A 20,077-nucleotide genomic window follows, 5' to 3' on the forward strand; every position below is an offset into this window, starting at 1 on the left:
ATTCAACCCTATGAAAAATGCTTTTCATCTGAATTATAAGTTAAAACTTTTTCTGACTTTAGAGAAACTGGAACTTGAAAAGATAAAAACTTAAAGCTTGATTTTTCTTTGCCCAGAGCATATGATATATAAACACAAATCCCCCAAAGGTGCCAAGAATTGTCCCTCTGTTTTTCTAAATGATCATGTGTGCAGTCTAGCTGAAAAGACTCATCGATTATGTCTACATAAACAACAAAAGCCCTTAGAAAAAATATCTAGATCAAAAGCCTGTCAAACACTGAACAGGAAAGAGAAATCCTGCTTTAAACATGGCCTCTTTCAAGTCTGAATTCAATCCCATGAAGTAAAAACAAAGGATTTCATAATGAAAGGTATTTAAAATTACTTTATTTTTGGAACTTAACCAGGGATTCTTTTTTCGTGTATGTTAACCTTTGTCTGTCTTACATTGGGACAGAATTCTGCAAAATATGCCTTGTAGCTTTAAATAAATGTAGAAATTTTTTAGTCACAGTCCACTGTGTTCACAATACACATTTCCAATTATTATCATTAATATGAGACAATGGAATTTTCCTGATAGTATGAGTTTCTCCTTTTGTCAAGCACCCGACAATATCCACTGTTAACACAGGAACACAGTAAAGCTCTTAATGGATGAGATGCATTTTTTTTTTCGCTTGTTCCTTTTTCCTCACTTTTCTAAAATACAGACACATAATCAAGAAAGAAAATCGCATATCCTTGCCAAAAGAGAACAGATTACTATATAGATTATATATAATTATGCTCTGGAAGTCATAGTCAGAAGTCATGAAGTAAGCTAAAGTATATAGTCGGATACTTCTAAAAGTATGGTTTCTAAGAGAAGTGAGAGAAATTTAACAGATATACATCTGATGAAATATAATCCTTATGTTTGATTTCCTACTGTGTTAAGGTTAATGTGCAAACATATGGCATGATTTACAGCATACAATTAGTGATCTCTTTCAGATCAACTTGTGATTTGATTGTCCCCTATCTATATATATAAATAATAATATAAACCTAATGTAAAACACTTGCTTCATGTTTAATCATGTCACTAATGTAACATTTGTATGTCATGTACATAATCAGAATCCAGTTTTAAAGCAGTTCATAGCTACTCTTCCTGGACACAACATCCTGTTTGCCAGACATTTGTCTTAGAAAACTTCAGTTCACATTTGATGGTTCAAAATGGTAGCTTTGCTCCATTTATTCACTGTAATCAAGAGTCCTATAGCATTGATCAGCATATACTAGAACATACGTCCTCCACTTCTTATAATTTCAGATAGATGGTCAGCTTGGATATTCTAACCAAGAAGAGATAAATGCATATCTGACTGGCTTCTCAAACAAAATGCACATTCAGTTAACAATGATTTCTATATATGATAGCTCAATAACATAGCTCTAGGATAACAAATAACTGACAGCTCCATTGAATCAGCACTAGAAACTGACTTCTCACATAACTTACTGTTCAGGAGACAGCAGGTCTGTCTTCTATTTTAAAATGCAATATCAAAGCAGAAAGAGCAGCAAAGTGGCCAAGAAAGTTAAAATTATATTTTGTGTACTCATCAGGCCATTGTCACCCTGATGTCTTGAATTCTAACTTGTATGAAAAAGTGAATTGGTCAAGACAGAATATACTCTTCCAGAGGAGCATTTCAAGAGATGCTCTGATATACCATATCTCTTACAGTCTTGCAAAAGAAGGGTCCAGTAAAGCATTGAAAGCATAGTCTATTAATTTTTAAAGTGTTTTCCTCCTAGCACTCAGGATGCCAGTTCACCATGGATATTTCTAATATGGTTTCTTTTGCAGTGTTCTCCACTAATCACATCCAAGTATTTCATATGGATTTGCCTTGTATCTGGAAAACCTTTAACTACTTTTGCTATGCTTACTCCACGGTTTTGGCACATAAAAAAGAATTATCTGTTTGGAAAGAAGTTAATGAAACAGATCCAGCTTCAATAGTTTTTCAAGGAACAAAGGTTGTAAAATTGTTTTCTACTGGAATGTTAAACTTATCAGAAGATCATGCACTCAAGCCAATAGCATTTGTCTTTGCTGTCATGCAAAAGAGAGCAAGTCACCTACAGTACAACAGAATCATTCTGCAAATCTTTCAGAACTGTGTGGCATCTGATTAAACTAATCCACATCTTTCTATGATGCCAAAATAAACAGTCCCTTTCCCACAATGTATAAACATTGTTCCCATAACTTTCCTTTGAAATGTCATGAAAAGGTTAAGTGACGTTTCATTATTTACCTTGACTAATGAATTGCTCCATGCTGTCTTTGAAAGGCTGGAGGTGCTCTTCTAGTGATAGCTGATAAACTTTTGCTGCTTCTGTCTCACATACTGAAATTGAAGTAACAGATTAGTTTAGGATGACACATCATAGTATGGATCTGCATACTGTAATAAAAGACACACTTAAATTAATGCATAGCCAGTGAAACTGCTGGAATATGTGCCTCAAACACATTATTTCAAGTCCAAACACTCTGATAATATATTCAGGAACAGTTATGTTCCCAGTCCAATGTTTTTGACAAAAATATACAGATAACTTGTGGCCAGTGTGTTACTTTAAATGAGTGGTAGCAAAAATTAACAAAATTATTAAATTGTTTTGAAGGAGAAAGACAAACTTCCGGGACTGATGTAAAGGAACAAAATTACAAACTCGGATCCCACGTCGTGCATATAAACCTGGTGACAGTGCCGGAATCAAAATAAAGTTCAGTTGCAAAACCTGCACCAAATAGTAGGAAGGACCTTTATTTAGTGAGTGATGAGGGCTTGATATCTGATAAAGCCACAGACATTGTGAAGTGCCTTGCATTGTTCAAAAGTAACAGTGCAAAATCATTAAAGTGAAAGATTGTAAGAGTATAGCTATCATAGCTTGAACTCTATAAGGGACCTTGAAGAAGGATGGCTTGGTTCTTATTGCACTAGAGACCCAGACAGGGAAGCTGGAACCTGAAGCAGCCCTGAGACAGGTTACTACTGATGAGTACCATGGTGCTTCTACCAACTATACAAGCTAATTTAGTTTGAGAAGGCACTACTACTACTTCAGGAGAATGTTAAGCTCTGATCTCTATTATAAGGGAAATCTCTTTAGGCTGTGATAAGTCACATCATTCAATAGAAATGAATACTGCTTGATTCTGCCTCAAAATTTTCAGTAAAGGTGCACACATTCAAAAAAATATATTTTTCTTGTTTACTCTCCAGAGTTTCCTTCAGCAAAACAGAATTATTACTATGTCTTTAAATACAGAAATCTGGTTAGACATTTAAAAAAAGATTTTGAAGCAGCAGAATGTACTTCTTACATATGTACTTATGTACTTCTGTACATAATTATCTCCTTTAAATACAAACTAAGTCTATAATTGGATCAGTCCTAATATCTACAGATGACTATTGCAATCTGCTTTTGAAGACTGGAAATAACAGGTAGTAAGTAGCCTTACATTTATCACCATTATATACTCTAAAAATATGGTTCTGTAATATACGAAAGGGTCTCAGGAGGGGAAAAAAGAAATCAGTTCTCATCTTGTTCTTACTCCAGCAAGCACAAATTTATAATCTGTTAAATAATACCAGTCTCTAGTTACAGCAAGAAACTAATGACATATCCAAAAGAGCATGGTAGAGCAATTAAAGATAATATAATTAAAGACAAAGACCCAAAGGTTCATTAATTTTGGCAAATGTTGGTCAGCCAACCCACTACAGCTCTGTACCTAGTCATTCAAGATAGAGCACCAAGAAGGGAAATATATATGATGGTATTCACATCACTCTGTATTCTGTTAGCTGCATAAATTGATGCACCTTTACTGTACTACTCATCTTCTCTGCTATATCTGGGGCAAATCTTTGAAGAATGCAGCTTTAGATCTCATAGACACTGGTTAACCATTTTTTCTTGTATTTGTGAATATACGAAAGACAATTAGAGATACTAATTTTTAAAATACACATATACAGAAAAGCAGACTGACTCAGACAACTGGTAACTCCACACAAGTGGAGTAAAGCCAGGGTTACAATAACAATTTCAATTTTTTTAAAAATTATTCTTATTTTTTAAGCTTAGAGCAAAATAGAAATACATATTAACAGATTTTTAGGGAATAAAAAATAACATTAATATATTTAATTAAACAGGTAACCCTGCTCATGAAACAATTTTTAAAAAAAACCAACAAACAAAAACCTAAAACCCACAAATGTACTCACATGGAGAAGCCCGTAATTTTTAAACAAATGTTAGTCAACACATCTGAAATAGGATAGGGGATCCAAATGACCTTGCATTTTCTTACAGCGAGTATGATAGACAAAAAAAAAAAGAGAAGCTATGTACTATTCTACAAAGGAAGACATTCTGATGGTGACATAGAATTTCTATTATTCTTTTCTCCTATTCAGAAATAAGTAGCAGAGCTGAAAGATGCTATAGAATCTACCATAACATTTAATATCACCGAAATTCCATACCTTTTTCCAGAATATGGATTACATATTCTTCACAGAAGCACAACATTATACTCTCTTGAGTTAATGTCTGCAGCTCATGATGAACTCCTGATCTCTCAGCTGATTTGAGAGAGGTATAGATCTTATGAAGATATATACCCCCAAAATCTTAGCCTATACCCATGCCAATAGCCTGAAGCAGTCCCTTTTCAAAGTCTATAAGGAAATGCAGGGATATACTATCCTTTATATTCAACTTGCTATGGAAAAGAAAAACATGTAATATTGTCAGAATGAAATGTCTTTTCTTTAACCATTCAGATACTGGAAGCTCTTCCATAGTTGATTTGTTTGTGCATGTAAGTGGGGTGGAGGAAAGGGAGCGCAGGTAATGGTAGCTTTGTTTCTCCAGTTTTTGGCGGAGGTTTCTTTTTGTTCGCCCCCCCCCCCCCCCCCCGCTCCTGTTAAAAGACTTAAATCAGTGGTGTTCAGAAGAATAACAGCTCAGGTCCATTTTCGACCCTATTCCTGAATTGCAAATGATATCTAAGTAATTTAAAATCTAAAAGAAAACACAGGAAAAAAAAATCCCTTTTCCTTGCTTTATAGAAAGTAAGATATCATATGTAGCATCCAACGTTTAAAAATAGGACAAAATCTGTCATTATTACCAGACTAATTATCAGTATTATGATGCTTAAACCAGATTAGATCATTGGATGCTTTCTTCATTAAAGAATTAACAGGCCTGTAAGCTCTTTGTAAGTTTCTCAGTTCTCCAGAGCACCAAGACCAGAATCATGGTCTCCCTGCATAACCTGTTGGATATAGCACTCATTTATCATGTTCTGTAATTTGTCACCATAGTATAAAACCTCGCTATTTGGATGAGATATTGTTATTCCTCACTGTAAACTGAAGAAATTAAAGCACTGATCACATGAAACGAACAGAAAACACTAGACAGTTACCTGTATTTCTGCCTAAGTAAAGGAATAAAATACTGAATAAATGTTTGCGTCAGAAGAGCATTTCACAAATTCTAAGCAATGTGAAGGTGAAACATGCAAAAAGTGTGTCTGTGAGAATACCAACAGAGTCTCTATGTTCGATTTTTTTCCCTCAGCTTCATACTCAAACACGTTCTCTCCATGAAACAGCCTAGCTAAACATCCCAGATATCAAAGGAATAGGTTGACAAACTGCTGTGATCAGTTCGTAAAAGTTTTGTCTGAAACAAAAGCTTGTCTTTGATAACAGACTCAAAACTTGCTCTGTTATCATTCTATTCTCACAGGTTCAGTTATTCTCTCATCTTGAGAGATGCATACACAACTGAAAAACAGACAAAGCTAGAGTATTGCTAAGCTCAGTTTACTTTAAACAGATTTTAAATTTTCTCCTAATGAAAGAATTGAAAGATATTCAAGGCATTACAAATGACAGTCACACAGGCAGTCACAAAAGCCAAGCACTAGGTAGAAGCTTATCTCAAAACATGGAATTGCCCAAACAGGAATAAAGAAAGATAAAAACTTCTCTGTATTGCTTTGCAGCAAGGTGAAGGTTTCAGTTCCCTGTGGTTCTGAATACCCAGTTCTTATGCACTGATTTTATACCTTCCAGAGATCTCATATCCTAAGCAGAAGTTAGCATGGACAGAAGAAACACTTCTTCTCCAGTCCTCTAAATCAATTTTAACATGTAAGCAGTATCTCAACAATGGAAAAGTCTAACAGTCCATCTAATTTCATCTCCTTTCTGACATCATATGCTGCAGAGGACTGTATGTGATTTTCCAGAGAACCAATACAAATGGATTCTTGTGGGAGGATCTTCTAAATTTTAGACAATTCAGACTGGTAGCTTTTTGCCCATACGTACACAGATCTCTAAAATGCTCTTGATCTGGAAATTGATGTGAAAATCTGTGTTCAAAACCAGTTTAGAGATTTAAAAAAAATACAATTTGAGCTCTATCCAATATCTCAAGAATCTCATCTCATTCTCTATTTCTATGTTAAAATAAAATAATTTGCCATTTTTCAAGCTACTGTGGTGTTAGCTTGCTCACTCTACTTTTTTAAATTTAGGTCAATATATTAAAACTATATAAAGTTTCACATCAACCAATATTGATTAAGAGACATCCATAAAGAAAAGGAAGAGTCACAAAACATTCTGTGCATTGTACTACCACTTTCAGTTAGCAATTCTGCTAAGTGATCTAAAATGCACCCAGCCTCATTATTAAAAATAGTTGCTTTATTTTTTTAAAAAGGAAAAAAAAAATTCTTTCAAGATTCAGAATATCTTTTTAATGCATGTTTTCTGTCTAGTTCTGTTGGATACTAAACTTTAGCCCTTGGAAGAACAAACTCTTAATCCTAAAATATGTCTTTTTGAAAAAAAAAGTGTGTGAGCAAATGATCCTAATGATAGGAGATGAGAGCTCCTTATGCTTACTGTGTTGTCTTCGTTAGGACAGCAATGGGCAGCATGATTTTCCTTTCAATACCCTCAAAACATAAAAACAAAACAAAAAAATACCCCCACCAAAACCAAGAAAAAAAACCAACCCACCAAAAAAACCAATAAGCAAGCAGAACTGTGAATAATCTTGGATGAGTAATTAACAGGTCTTAATGGCTGTTTTGGTTAACCACTTCTGAAACCACATATTTATCTATAGATAAGTCCTATAGAATTTAGGTGGATTTTCAACTGTTTAAGGTACTTGAGAGCACAAGTTGCACTGAGATTTGATAGACGAGTTGTTTTTAAGTCTTTAAGGAAGTTTTGAAATTATGTCCTTAATTTTCAGAGGTTCTGAGTACTCAGACTCCCACAGGAGATGTGCTTGTGTCCTATTTGCCTGAAAAATATATAACAGCATAACCATTGTCTCTACAACTTACTTGGTGCTTTCTGGATTCCTTACAATTGCAACCTGTGACTTTAAAAGAAAGCTTAGACTTTACCTAAAGGAAACAATACTGGCCTCATCAAAAGACAAACTCTGATGAACTCAGCCACAAGTACAGAAAGAGCTCTTAATTTGTATTTTTTTTTGGTTTTTTGGAATTGTGAAGACTTACACTAAGAACTGCTGAGTCTTCAAGGGCTTCCATAGACAGCTCCTTGTTTGGAGTTTTAAGGACAGTAAAATATGACTCACAGATTGACTGAAAGCCTGGCTTTAGTTTACATCTGGTTTAGGTTTAGGAGTCTGCATCTCGCATAGCTGCAGTGATTAACCCTTTCAGTGATAGCTGAACAAACAGCTAGAATGTATGGATGCACAGCTGATAATGAGTATGCAAAAGTAAAGATCTAATTTGGTTAAAACTATAGCTGTTTCTGTAAAGGTAGACCATACAGATAATTGTAGGATTGACCAAAACTGGTAATGTTCCTACATTATTTTTAATAATTATTATTAATAATTATCTTGCAAGATAATATTTTTAATTATTATTAACAATTATCTTAAAAGAGACGGGCTTTTATTATAAAAGACTGAAGGCACCTTTTCATCAGAATATGGATCATATAAGAAAAATAAAAGACCTATTTCTTAATTGTGAAAATTCTTCATTCCCCAGTTATATCAAAACTATTGACAGAGGCTAACAAACACAGGCACTTTAAAGTATCTTGAAACAGAGTTTTTGATGAGGCAATGAATTCAAACTCTCCAAGAATACAATTTTTCCTTTATTTCAGTTCTCTGTCATCCAGCTCCCTGCCTTCTTCTCATGCAACAGCTTGGAATGCCAGTGTAGAAGCACTTCAAAAAAAAAATTATGTTTTGGGAAACCTCTTGCAATGGACTTCATAAAACTTTTTCTGTTTAAAAGATAGATCACCAGATTAGACTCAAGACCTTTCCTTAGCACTCAATTTTAGGACAGGACAATCAATTCTAGGCGACCAATCCCTTCCTTTTCTGTCATCTGCAGTGGGACCCTAAATGGCTTAGGCTGCTTACCTTTGCTAATTGAAGTAGAAATTAATACCGCTCCTGTTCCTGATCAAGAAGTGGCACCAAAAAGTTGCCAAAGTCTCAGCCCCATAATCAGAACCATGATGGAAACAGACTGTCTCATGAATATAAAAAGATACAAGGATATGTGTGTGTGTGAGAGGGCAGGATAGAACGGTGCTTTTTTTTATTTTAGCCTGCCAACACTACCTCTGAAAGAACTAACAGCGGATGTAATCTTATTTTGCAAAGTAATCCATGCACCCCAGACACAGAGGTGGCCATGAAGAGGAAAATCCCATCTCAAACTACAGTTCCACTGCACTTTTAGGGTTGAGACCTCTTTCTAGGTCTTAGGGATAACCATTACTGAGGCAAGAGGAATGATTTGTCGAAAGAAATAGTAAGGGGTTAAAGCATAGCATGCCTACTACTACCCCATCTTTCTCAGTCCCACGTTGACACCACTCCAAATACAACTTCTGAAAGTCTTTCCACTGCACGATATGATGTTTACAGTGCTCTGATTTACACAGCAGGTATTAAGCCTTAAGAGTACATACAGCTCTACAACTAGCAGATCCAACCTGAATAGATAATTTTAGGTGACTGTAGGAAGCAGAGAAAATATAGGGAATATGTATTTTTCCAGGTTACTGTGGAGCTTTTCTTGGAACATACTTTTTAAAATACAAAGTGCTCTGAAAATGCTTAACAAAACAAATTATCAGTCACATTTATTCCAAATCAGAGACATACAGCCTAGCCTCTTATCGCTGGAGACTTTTCAATGAGTTGTAAACACTCACAGTAGGAAAAGAAAGCATCGCTACAAAAATGACATTTAATTGTCATAATAATTACTTGTAATCAGTTTTCAATCAAATATATTAAACTTGGCAACATTATGACATATAACAAATACTGACTTCAACTCGATTTTATATCGGTCTGCATTTTATAGTATTATTCATCTCTTCAAGATTCTACTAGTCAGATTTATTTTCTGCCTGACATTGTTGCCAACTTCCTTTTAGCTCAGCATCAGTGAGTTTTGCAATAAGTGACAACTGATGAATTAGTTTTTGATTTGCAAGAATAAATCTACTATTGTAAAGCTAAAATGTTAATGTGTAGCCAAAGAACAGCTTTTAAACAGTTTTAACTTGCCATAAGTGCTTCATAAATACTGTAACTCTCACTGCCATTTTAGTGTCCTAGTTCTTTCCTAAATTAAATACACGTCTTGAAGAATTTCATGGGCCACAAATCCAACATTTTCCTAAACCGCAATTGTACCTCCAGAGAGTGTGAGAGCAGATTGTATTGAAATATTAATTGATTCAATACACATTTTCCACATCTTTCTGCCCCAGCTCTAGCATTCTGAAGTGTCTAGAAAAATATACTGATAATAATAGATATACAACACAGGTCCTAATCAGTCAGAGTCACGCACTGCTCTTGTGACCCGGGATGCCCAATTTTCTTTACATGGTGAGTTGATTTAAGTCATGTGGCAAGTGCTAAAGTTTCTTCTGTGGAATGACATAGGAACAGAAGTCATTGCTTGGTATGACTGCATCAAGGAAAGTTGCTGACAGCCAGAAGAGATCAAAAGCAGATCAAGTTGCTTAACAACCTATATGTCACTGAAGTCAAAAAGGCTAAAGTGAGAATCCTGGAGAGCTGTGAAATCTGGGAGCAACAGATGGAGCCAAACACACTTGGTTCGTTAGTAAAAGGATCTACCTGTTCTTTGGTCTTCTATCTTAAAAAAAATAACCATCTAGTACATAAACTTTATCCCTGGGGTCTATATCATCTTAAAAAACAAAAACAAAATTGAAAAATATGCAAGTTTGATATTACATGGTTAATGTAACTTCCAGTATAATCCTAGTGGAGATTTTTTTTCAATTAAAAAAAAATATGTAAATTTCTGTGTTATTAATTTTGGAACAGGCACATAGCATGCTTTTTGAAAGTCTTTTGGACCTACACTTTTAATCTGAAATATTAGAAAAGACTTTATTTTCTAACACTTACAAACTGAAAGGCATACATGTTATAAAAGCTTAAAAATGGACAAGAGCCTCCACCGTCAAAAGCGAAGAAAGCATACAAGCTTGAATATTATGAGTGCTTTTTCATTTTAAGAAATCAGCATAACAACTCCTTTAATACAAATATAAGCCCAAGCTCAGAACTGTGAAAGAGCACAACAACAAAATTATTTTACAGAATCATAAAGATTATATCTTCATGTCTCTTTGTATGCTACTGACATATTTAGGTGGAAAGAACACAGCATTGCTAGAATGAACTGCTATTGTTATGGTTACAAAACACTTTTTTTTTTTTGTAATAACGTTCCTCTACTTTATGATTTCTTCAGTTGTTTTTTAAGTGGCCCCATAATTTTATGAAAGGATCCTTCTGGGGTTTAGTTTACCTTTGAATAATGATCATGGAAAGTTTTTTAAGACAGAAATAAAATATCTTCCAAAGCTTTTGTTCCTGGGTGAACCAATACTCCCCTTCCCGCATTGTACTAAGCATGATCTCACTGTGTATCATTCGTAGGGTATTTGAAACTAACATGGAGAGAATACCCTTAAAGTGGTGCTACTGCCTGCATCAATGTTACGTGCAATTTTCAGTTTTTCAGTGATAAAGAACAAAGCAAACCCCTCCCCCCTCATAAACGGTGAAATCCTCTCATGAAATCTTCCATCTAACTACTGATGAAAATAGGTCCAAGGTTACAGTCTGCATCTCAGATTAATGCATTCATGGGCATCTATTTCTATAGCTTTAAAGTCAATATTTCCCAGGAATACTCAATACTCATTTACTACCACCGACTTCAAAAGAAGAGGATCATATTTAGGATTTTGTCAGAATTTGCTCAGCATCTTACAGCCTTCTTCCTGCTCAGTTATTTAATGAGGCACTTGTTAGCTCTAGTAACTCATAAGGTTCCAGATGCACAGTAAAAAAATCTGGTAGTGTACTTAAACTAAACACAGAGAAAAAACACCTTGAAGTCATTTTATCCATTAAGATAAAATTTGTAGTCTATTTAAAAAAGACTGTCATTAAACTTGGCTATTGTGTCTTACTGAAGGCATTACAACAATTAAGCTATCGGGATACCCAAAATATTTAGCGGATACTCCTGCAGTCACAAAACTTTTTAATGTAAATTATTTTTTAATTTAGGGTGACACTTTTCTTTGGAAAAGAGAGCCAACACAAAGCATTTTGCATCACTCAGGTCTGACAAGAAATCATGAATGAGATTGCAGACTGGTATTGAAATTGTTACTTTATATCCAGGAGAGGATGCGGAAGGGGGTTGATGATATCCCTAAAAAAGCTTGTACCAAGGGTAAAGAGTGATGGTGTCTGCTGTCGTCCTTCAGTTACATTAACTACAGAACAGGGCTGGATTGGAAGCACAGAAAGAATTCAACTGCATTCTGATGGCAGAGCAAAGCGTGTAATTTCCAATTTTACAGAACCCCTGCTTTGATCCCTGCACAGTGTGGATTTATTCCATACGAGCTTTATGCCTGTGTGTAAATTTCTACCTTGATCTAAAAATATTTAACCTTTTGCCTATATTTGGCTGAACTGTGGGGGTTTTGCCCCCTAGATTGTTCAGGGCAGCAAACGGATGGTGCTGCAATTCACTCCCTGGTATCACACTAAGTGACCTTGATACAATTTTAAATATTACCTCTAAATGTTTAAAATTAATTTTAAAACCTCCAAACAGAAAGCTTCATTGGCAGAAGGAGGGAAGGTCAGATATCATTTGGTAACCATGTTATCTTTTTGTTTTAATAGTGAAACTTCCATTCTAGATTGTTCAGGGACTAATGCTTTACCATACCATTCCTTGGTCTCTAGACGCAAGGCATTCAAAAAAGCAGCAAGGCAACAGAAACACACAGATCATTTCACTCCTTGATTTGAATCCTTCTCTCCAAGGTTTAGCATAATGATACATAACTGGCCAGTCTAGCAGAGAACTTCAGCAAAAATATTGAAGATCATGGATATTAGCCATAATTTGTGCAAACTACTCCCGCTTAACTTAAACTTAGTGTTTAGTTCTCAATGTTATTAAAAATGTATTGTACACGATACATGTTCTTTAATAAAGTTTAGCAAATACATCTCATTTTAAACCTTATTGAGGTTATTTAAAGAAATCATTCCACAACCAGGAGAAAAACACTTCCTTTGCACATTATTTTTTAGTAAAGTCAGGTTATTTCAACTGTCTTTAACAACAAGCCATATATGTTATTTTATCTGCTAGACAGTATTTAAACCCAATTATCAACCTTTTTTTGTCATGGACATGGTCCAATACTTTGCAATTCTTTTTATGGTGAAAGACTTGCTGCAATTAGTTTGAAAAACAAAAAAGAAAAAAGAATTATATAAATTTTTTTTGGTTTTGAAAAAAAAATATTTAACCTCACTGGTTTGATATTATTTATTTTAATAACCTCTTCCAGGTTATCTACAGAAAATTATGAATTATTGCTTAAATTGTCATGAAAAAGCAAATTAAGGAAACAAAATAGTAATTAAGGAGTCAAAAATATGCAACTATTTTTGCAGTATCTTCTAATTTCTCACGAAGATACAACAATAACAGCAGGGATATGTTGGTAACATATAGTTAGCACTTAATCAGGTTCACTACCTCGCAAATCTTTCTTCATTTTGCGGAGATCTTTTTGAAAGTCTTCAAATTTCATTTGCGAAGCCTGGAAGAGATCTTGTGGGTCTGGAAGTGGAAAGATGCATTGCTCTTTTCCAGCATCCTGACAAAAACACAAACGAACAGTTACATAGTGCTCATTACATTTTTATATCCTAAAATATATAACTGAAAGCACAAAGAATATTTGTACACATTTCCATATTTCAGCCAGCAGAAGAGCAAATTTAGTAAACTGATTTTTTAACTTGAATTTAAAAGACCAACATTAATTCTCACTCACCTCATCAAAGTTACGCAAATAGTACGAGACAATGTAAGATAGAAGACTTCTGCTGTTGTCCTATATAGAAGAGAATAAAGTTTGCTGTTACTGAAACTCACTCAAAAAAACCCCCACCAAATTCAGAAATGATAATTCAAGTAAATGAAATATTTAGTGTCAAGTACAGAAAAATACTTTGCTGATTTGTTGCCTTCACTAAAAAAAAAAGCACACAACACCGTGAAATACCATTAAATCATTAAAGACAATAATAGAAAGATATAACACTCATGTAAGCTACTCCTGACTTTTGAAGTTTACCTGATTCTAAACTGAACCCTTACATTCTGAAATTTTCCAAGAAGCAAAAGAGAAATTGTGGGTTGATGGATGCAGCTTGTTTTGCAACATTCAAATCTTTTTATTAATCTATAACTGTAACCAAAGCGAAATTAAATTAAACAATGAAAGCTATTTTTCTAAATGAAATTTTGGCACTTTTGGGGGTCTTTATGGGAACTTTCTCATCTTTTCCCCTCTGTAATGAAACTTCAGCAGAAAATCTTTGATTTGAAGAGGATTTTTGACAGAACAACATTTTCAGTTTGTTTCAGAAAACTATTTTGTATGAACTTATCTGACTGATAGTAGCAAATAAACTGAAGTTGTATCTTGCAATTGCAAGGCTCATGGTCATTTTTCCAGCAAATTACATACTAAAGACCTGAGTCACCAAACCAAATGTAGCATGCTGAGCCAAGTTCTAAAACAGGTGATGTAGCTAGAGTCAAGCAAAAGGTTCAGACACAGTAGGCTGCCCTAAACTCATTGTACTAAGGCTTCATTCACATCATCATTCCCTTGGCTTGCCAATGAAACCAGCATGCCAGAATGAAGCTACTCCACCACTTTAAAGCCAAATGGTAGACATGGTCTCGCAACTTAAGGTAAATAACGGTCTGCTCACATTACCTAACCCAGCAGCTAAAACATGTATATTTAGTGAGTGACCAAGCAGGAAAACAAACTCTTCTTTTTCTGCCACTTTCAGAACAGCAGATCTCAACAATGACTCAGACAGATGTAGGGGCCAATTTAAAGTCTCAAGAATTATTGCTATAAATTCTCTCATACTACTGTTCACATTTAGATTAGTCTTTTCATCATAGCTATAGAGACTCAAACATTATTGTTTCCTTGTAAACAAAAGCAGATACTTGAATATAACTCAAATCTGAATTAATAAAGCCAAAAAAAGTGCTGGTAACATACAAGCTGTAGTTTACCACTGAGCAAGAAACAAGACGCCTTCTCATTCTCCTTACTAGGATGACTATACCAGACAAATCTTAAATCAACAAGTACTTGCTGTGATTACTCTGCTTGGATGGTTCCATGATCCAATGTGAAATGAATACTTTGTAATCATGATGTACATACAGGATGAATTTTGGGTTATCCTAAATGCTCAGGATGTCTATTCATTTTCTGGAGTGACTGGTTGGTTTTTTTTCCTCACAAATATTTTGAATCAGCATCGAATCACAGTTAACTTCTCTTTTACAACTGTTTCCACTTCTGTAATAAACCTTTTAAGTGTAAGGACCATAGTATTGCCTCTGAATACAGGAAAAGTTAGAACTATGCAGTGTACTAAAAGTCAAATACATATCAGATTAGGAACCAAGACATAATTTAACATATTTTTGTTTGTACAGTAGTGAAAAGAAATGGTTTATTTTCATATTTTACAGAAATACATCCAACTCTAGACGTGTGATTAGCTAAGTACAGTAATAAAATAATTGCCCTTTGACATGCCTTCGTAAGTTTCACACCATTTATGTGGAAATGGATACAAAATAATCTTCCGAGAACTTAGCATTCTCAGGGCTACAGGAAGCCTAGAATCAACTTACACTGCTCTTGACATCTTTCAGTTTTGGCAGGATATCTAGTCCAAACCCATCAGCCTGCCCTCGCGTCCTGTTTCCACCATTCATGTAATTTCCAAAGGCAAGAACCAAACCCAGGACCTGCATAACTCCTGACCCATTTTTCAATGTCTACAAAACAGAAACAATTCTCTGTTCAAACTCACATAATATTTACAGTTATCATTATTAATGCCAAGCAGATTTGTTGATACTATGTTTAGAACTAATACTTACATAAAGGCTCAGATATAGGGAATTAACAACCTTCTGCAACATGTAGAAGTAGAATAATATCAATAAGTTGTGAATAGAGGATGTTATCTCCAAAACAGATACTTAGAAAAAAATAATAGGAAATCTATACAATATTATTGAGATAACTTGTTGAGAAAAACAAAATAGTAATTCCTTAACTGATACTAATATTGTGAATGGTATATTTAATTTAGGAGAGAAATCTGCAAGAAGTTAATGAAAAACACACATGGAAAGATTAAAACATTTAATAAAAAAGCACAATTAAACAAAATATTTCAAATAATTTTTAGTTAAAAAAATACTGATGAAACCTGCATTTTAAAACCATGTGTTTGTTTTGCATGGGACCACAAAATTCTGGTAATCTCTTCTAGCAAGAGACAACATTGCTATCTCTAACTGATTTTAGATATCAAAGATATTGCTGAGTTGCACATTTCCAAAATCCAAGAAAACATAAGGTGGACCGAACTGGCATTCATTTGGGATGGAGTTATACAGTCACTATGAAGAGGGAAGACTTTGCTTTAACAAAAGGAGAAGGTACACTATTTTCCAGAGACTGATATACATTGATGGCAAAACATGATATAGTTCAGTACCAAAAGCTAATGTTAAAATTCGCTTTGATGTTGAAGTACAATCATAAAACGTTCTATCCTGCTATCCTTCAGATTTAATGAGTACTTAAAGTAAATAAAGTGAAAACTTTTGAAATATGAGTACAACTTAATAAGATTAAATATCAGAAATTTAGCTCTACCTTTTCACAGAGCACAACCTACCTCACACAGTTTCTGTAACAATTCAAGTTTGCGACGGATTGAACAAATGCTTTCTGAAAATGTTGATTGGAACAGAATGCAAAATACACGTTCTGAAAAGTTGGGAATTAGTGAAAGTTCATAGAGGAACCTGTAGGAGTGATTAAAGAAAATTATATGAGACTCTGTCAGTAGGTACAGTATTTTTCTTTTCCTTTTATAACATCTCTAGATAGTTTACTACATAGCAGGTAAAGTTTTCCAAAGTGAACAAAACTGTTCTTTCATAAGTATGTTCTTACTGTTCTGGCTTATCCAAAGACTTGGCATTTTCTTTTTCCTTGGATGCCTTGCTATGCTTTTCTATTTTTTCTAATTCATCTGATTGTGCTCTCTGGAATAAAAGAAACAAAAGTGTTAATTGAAAACCAAGTTGAACAACACAGATAAAGATGCCCTTTTAACAAATCCTGTTCGTAGATTTTTCTTTTCCTTCTAGCATATGCTTATGGTAAAACTACTGAGTCAGTAGAGTGATTTTAAGTATAAATACATTCGATGGAAAATAGAACATCTTCCAAATAATATTATTGACTACGAGTAATCTGAAAAAGATTTGTTCATTCAACCATGCACTGAGACAATAATCTTCATTCCCAATCCCTTTTCTTTGGCTGTTTACAGTCTTTGGATCAAAGAACTCTCTTCTTGAGTTGTATTTCTTGTTCCAAATCTGTTGGGTTGCATTTGAATATTTAAGTAATATTTTTTTTTTTTTTAACTAAAAGAAAGTAGGTTTGTACTGTTTACTTCAATTTAAATTTTATTTGGTGTTTCTAAATCACTATGAAACAACAAAAAAATAGTTGATTCATAAGGGAACTCTCATACATACCATAATACATGAGAATTACCACATGTTACTTTGTAGTAAAATGATATTCATTTTTATCTTAAAAAGCCAAAACAATTACATGTAAACTGCCTAGTTTCTTGGAGAGCCCTATGGCACATTGTGTGGTCTTTTCTTCAATATTCCAATCAAAACAAACAGAGCCTCACTTCTTTCTGTATTCCGTGCTACAGTGAAACTATTTTTTCCAACTGCAGTACTGGAAAATGGAATGGCATGGAAAGGAACAAAAGTGGAATGGAAATTTCTCCTTCTGACCCTTCTTTTGACATCCATGGTGGTTTTCAAAAAAGATTCAAAACATGAATCTGTGCAAGAGTGAAAAAAGAAGTAAATACAGATACCTTTATTCTTTTAAGGAAAGATTATACACATTTTTTAACTTATTCCACAACAGAAGTTGAAAACAACAGTGGAAAATTATATTCTAACTACGTAAATAATGGCAAAGCAAAAGATAGGCTGCATCTGCATTCTTTCTTGTGTGCTTTTGCACGATTAGCAGAAAAGGTATGGAACTATCTCAAATCATACTGTCACAGCTCCATCAGCTGAAGTTGTTGAACATCTTTCCATGTGAAAAGGGAGAAAATACTGATGTGAAACAGAAAGATGAAGAGATTGAAGAGTCACTTGGAGCAAAAGTACTTCAGAGTTTCTCTCATTATTTCAAGAAGCCTGGAAATGACTGCAAGGCTATCTGTCTTGAATACTACACAACCTAATATTCAGCCAGCATTTCTGTAGATGTTCTTCAAGGGTAATCTTCACTAATGTAGTCTGATCTTATGTTTTAAATACTCCAACAGAGAGGAAATATTGCAAACAACTACTTTTTTTTTTTTCTTGGGGTTCCCCCTCCCCGCCCCCGCCAAAATAAACTTTGTTCTTGACACTAAGAAACTATAATGGTGGTAGTACCTGGATCACAGATTAACAGAATAGTTGAGGTTTGAAGGGACCTCTGGAGATCGTCTAGTTGACCCTCTGGCACAAAGCAGAGGCAGCTAGAGCAGATTGCTCAGTGTCATGTCCAGCCAGGTTTTGAATATCTCCAAGGGTGGAGACCTCACGACCTCTCTAGGCAGCCTGTTCCAGTGTTTGGACACCCTTGCAGTAAAAAAAAGGTGTTTCTATTTTTAAATGGAATTTCCAGTATATCAGTTTCAAGAGGACCATTACCTCTTGTCTTAACACTGGGCATCACTGAGTCTAGCTCTCTGTTTTTACTCCCCCTCCCTAATCACATATGTGTACATACTGGCAAGATCCTCCTGAGTTTTCTCTTCTCCAGGCTGAGCAACCCCAGGTCTCTCAGCCTCTCTTTGTATGATACATTCCCCAAGCCTTTAATCATCATCATGGCCCTCCACTAGACTCGCTCCAATATGTTCACGTCTCTTGCACTACGGAGGCCAGAACTGGACACAGCACCCTAGATGTGGTCTCACCAGTGCTCAGAAGGGGAGAATAATCACTTCCTTTGACTTGCTTGATGCTTCCTTGATCTATCCAAGTATACTGTATTATGCCTTTCTCAGTTAACAAGAGCTAGGCTGAGACTAATTTACCAGTTTTTAATTTTAGTATACTGGCAGTGGCCCATCCATAACACCTAGTTTCCTGAATTCCCTACCCCAGTATCACTTCAGTGTGAGAAAACAAACTTGGAGGTTCATCCTCCAAAGGTACTTTTCTACATAATTCAAGGCAGTCTTAGGACACACAAATATTATTACAGTAGTAAATTTTGCTTGTATAATTCTATCCTGAGGAGAAGGAAATTTTCAAGTTATTAAGATCAGAAAATTGTATCAATTTTTAATCTTAGAAGATGCATCTGAACATGGGGTGAGGATTCAGAAAGATCCAACTAACTGCAGAAGACTCCACTCAACAGAAGGTGCTGTTGAGGAGAAAGATTTGCTTTTGGTTTTGTGTTAGGGAGCAGGCATAAACAGGACATTTCTTCACTTCATCTAGAACATTCTTACCCAATGGAGAGTTAAAAAAAGAAAGCTTCCATGTCTTTTCACATCAGTAAAAACTCTCTTGGCAATGGATAAAATTACAGATTTTAGAAATCAGAAGGATGTCTAGAGATTATTCCAGTGGTCACGTTGTCAGAGCCATAGAGGAATAGGTATGCAAGTGACACGACTTTGTAGGAAGAGCTATTTTATTTATTCAACTTACACTTCAAAAAACTCATGTATTAAATTTACATTTGTAAATTGTAATGAGTTTTTTGTAAAAGTAAACAAGTTCTCGTACTAACAGTTTTTAAATTAAGTTCTATTATTTCTGGCCAATCTGTAAAGTATATTCTCTTCTGTTCATCTGAAAGGAAATCACACGTATTTTTTTCATAATAGTTAAAAAGGAGAAAATATTTTAGCAAGGAGCTTAAAACTAAATGGTCATTTGCAAATTCTTTACACTAAATAGCGAGAGTACTCTCTCTTCCGGCCTTCTACACACAGTGAAGGATTAGAGTGCTTACCACAGCAGTTTATTATATACATGCATGTTCAAGCTGTTAATGTTTCTCCACCAAATCTCATGGGCAAAGGTTAGGCAGACTTGCTATTCCTTATTTAAGTCATTATATTTTGTATGGAAAGAAATAATAACTAGCAAAGACACAAAGGCTATGCA

At 34.7% G+C, this 20,077-nt stretch overlaps 1 protein-coding gene across 1 annotated transcript in view; it reads right to left on the reverse strand.

Annotated features, from left to right (window-relative positions):
• The window catches only part of FMN2 (formin 2), a 160,531-nt gene that overhangs the window by 44,579 nt on the left and 95,875 nt on the right, over positions 1 to 20,077 (reverse strand). Inside the window, exons 9-14 of the mRNA XM_086460400.1 lie at positions 16,809 to 16,900; positions 16,528 to 16,657; positions 15,467 to 15,613; positions 13,566 to 13,625; positions 13,265 to 13,385; positions 2,319 to 2,411 (exon numbers count right to left, since the gene is read on the reverse strand). Coding sequence (XP_086316526.1) covers positions 2,319 to 2,411; positions 13,265 to 13,385; positions 13,566 to 13,625; positions 15,467 to 15,613; positions 16,528 to 16,657; positions 16,809 to 16,900 — 643 coding nt within the window. The remainder of the gene's footprint in view (positions 1 to 2,318; positions 2,412 to 13,264; positions 13,386 to 13,565; positions 13,626 to 15,466; positions 15,614 to 16,527; positions 16,658 to 16,808; positions 16,901 to 20,077) is intronic.

This window comes from Leptosomus discolor, chromosome 2 (assembly GCF_034619465.1).
Source record: "Leptosomus discolor isolate bLepDis1 chromosome 2, bLepDis1.hap2, whole genome shotgun sequence".
Classification (NCBI taxonomy): domain Eukaryota; kingdom Metazoa; phylum Chordata; class Aves; order Leptosomiformes; family Leptosomidae; genus Leptosomus; species Leptosomus discolor.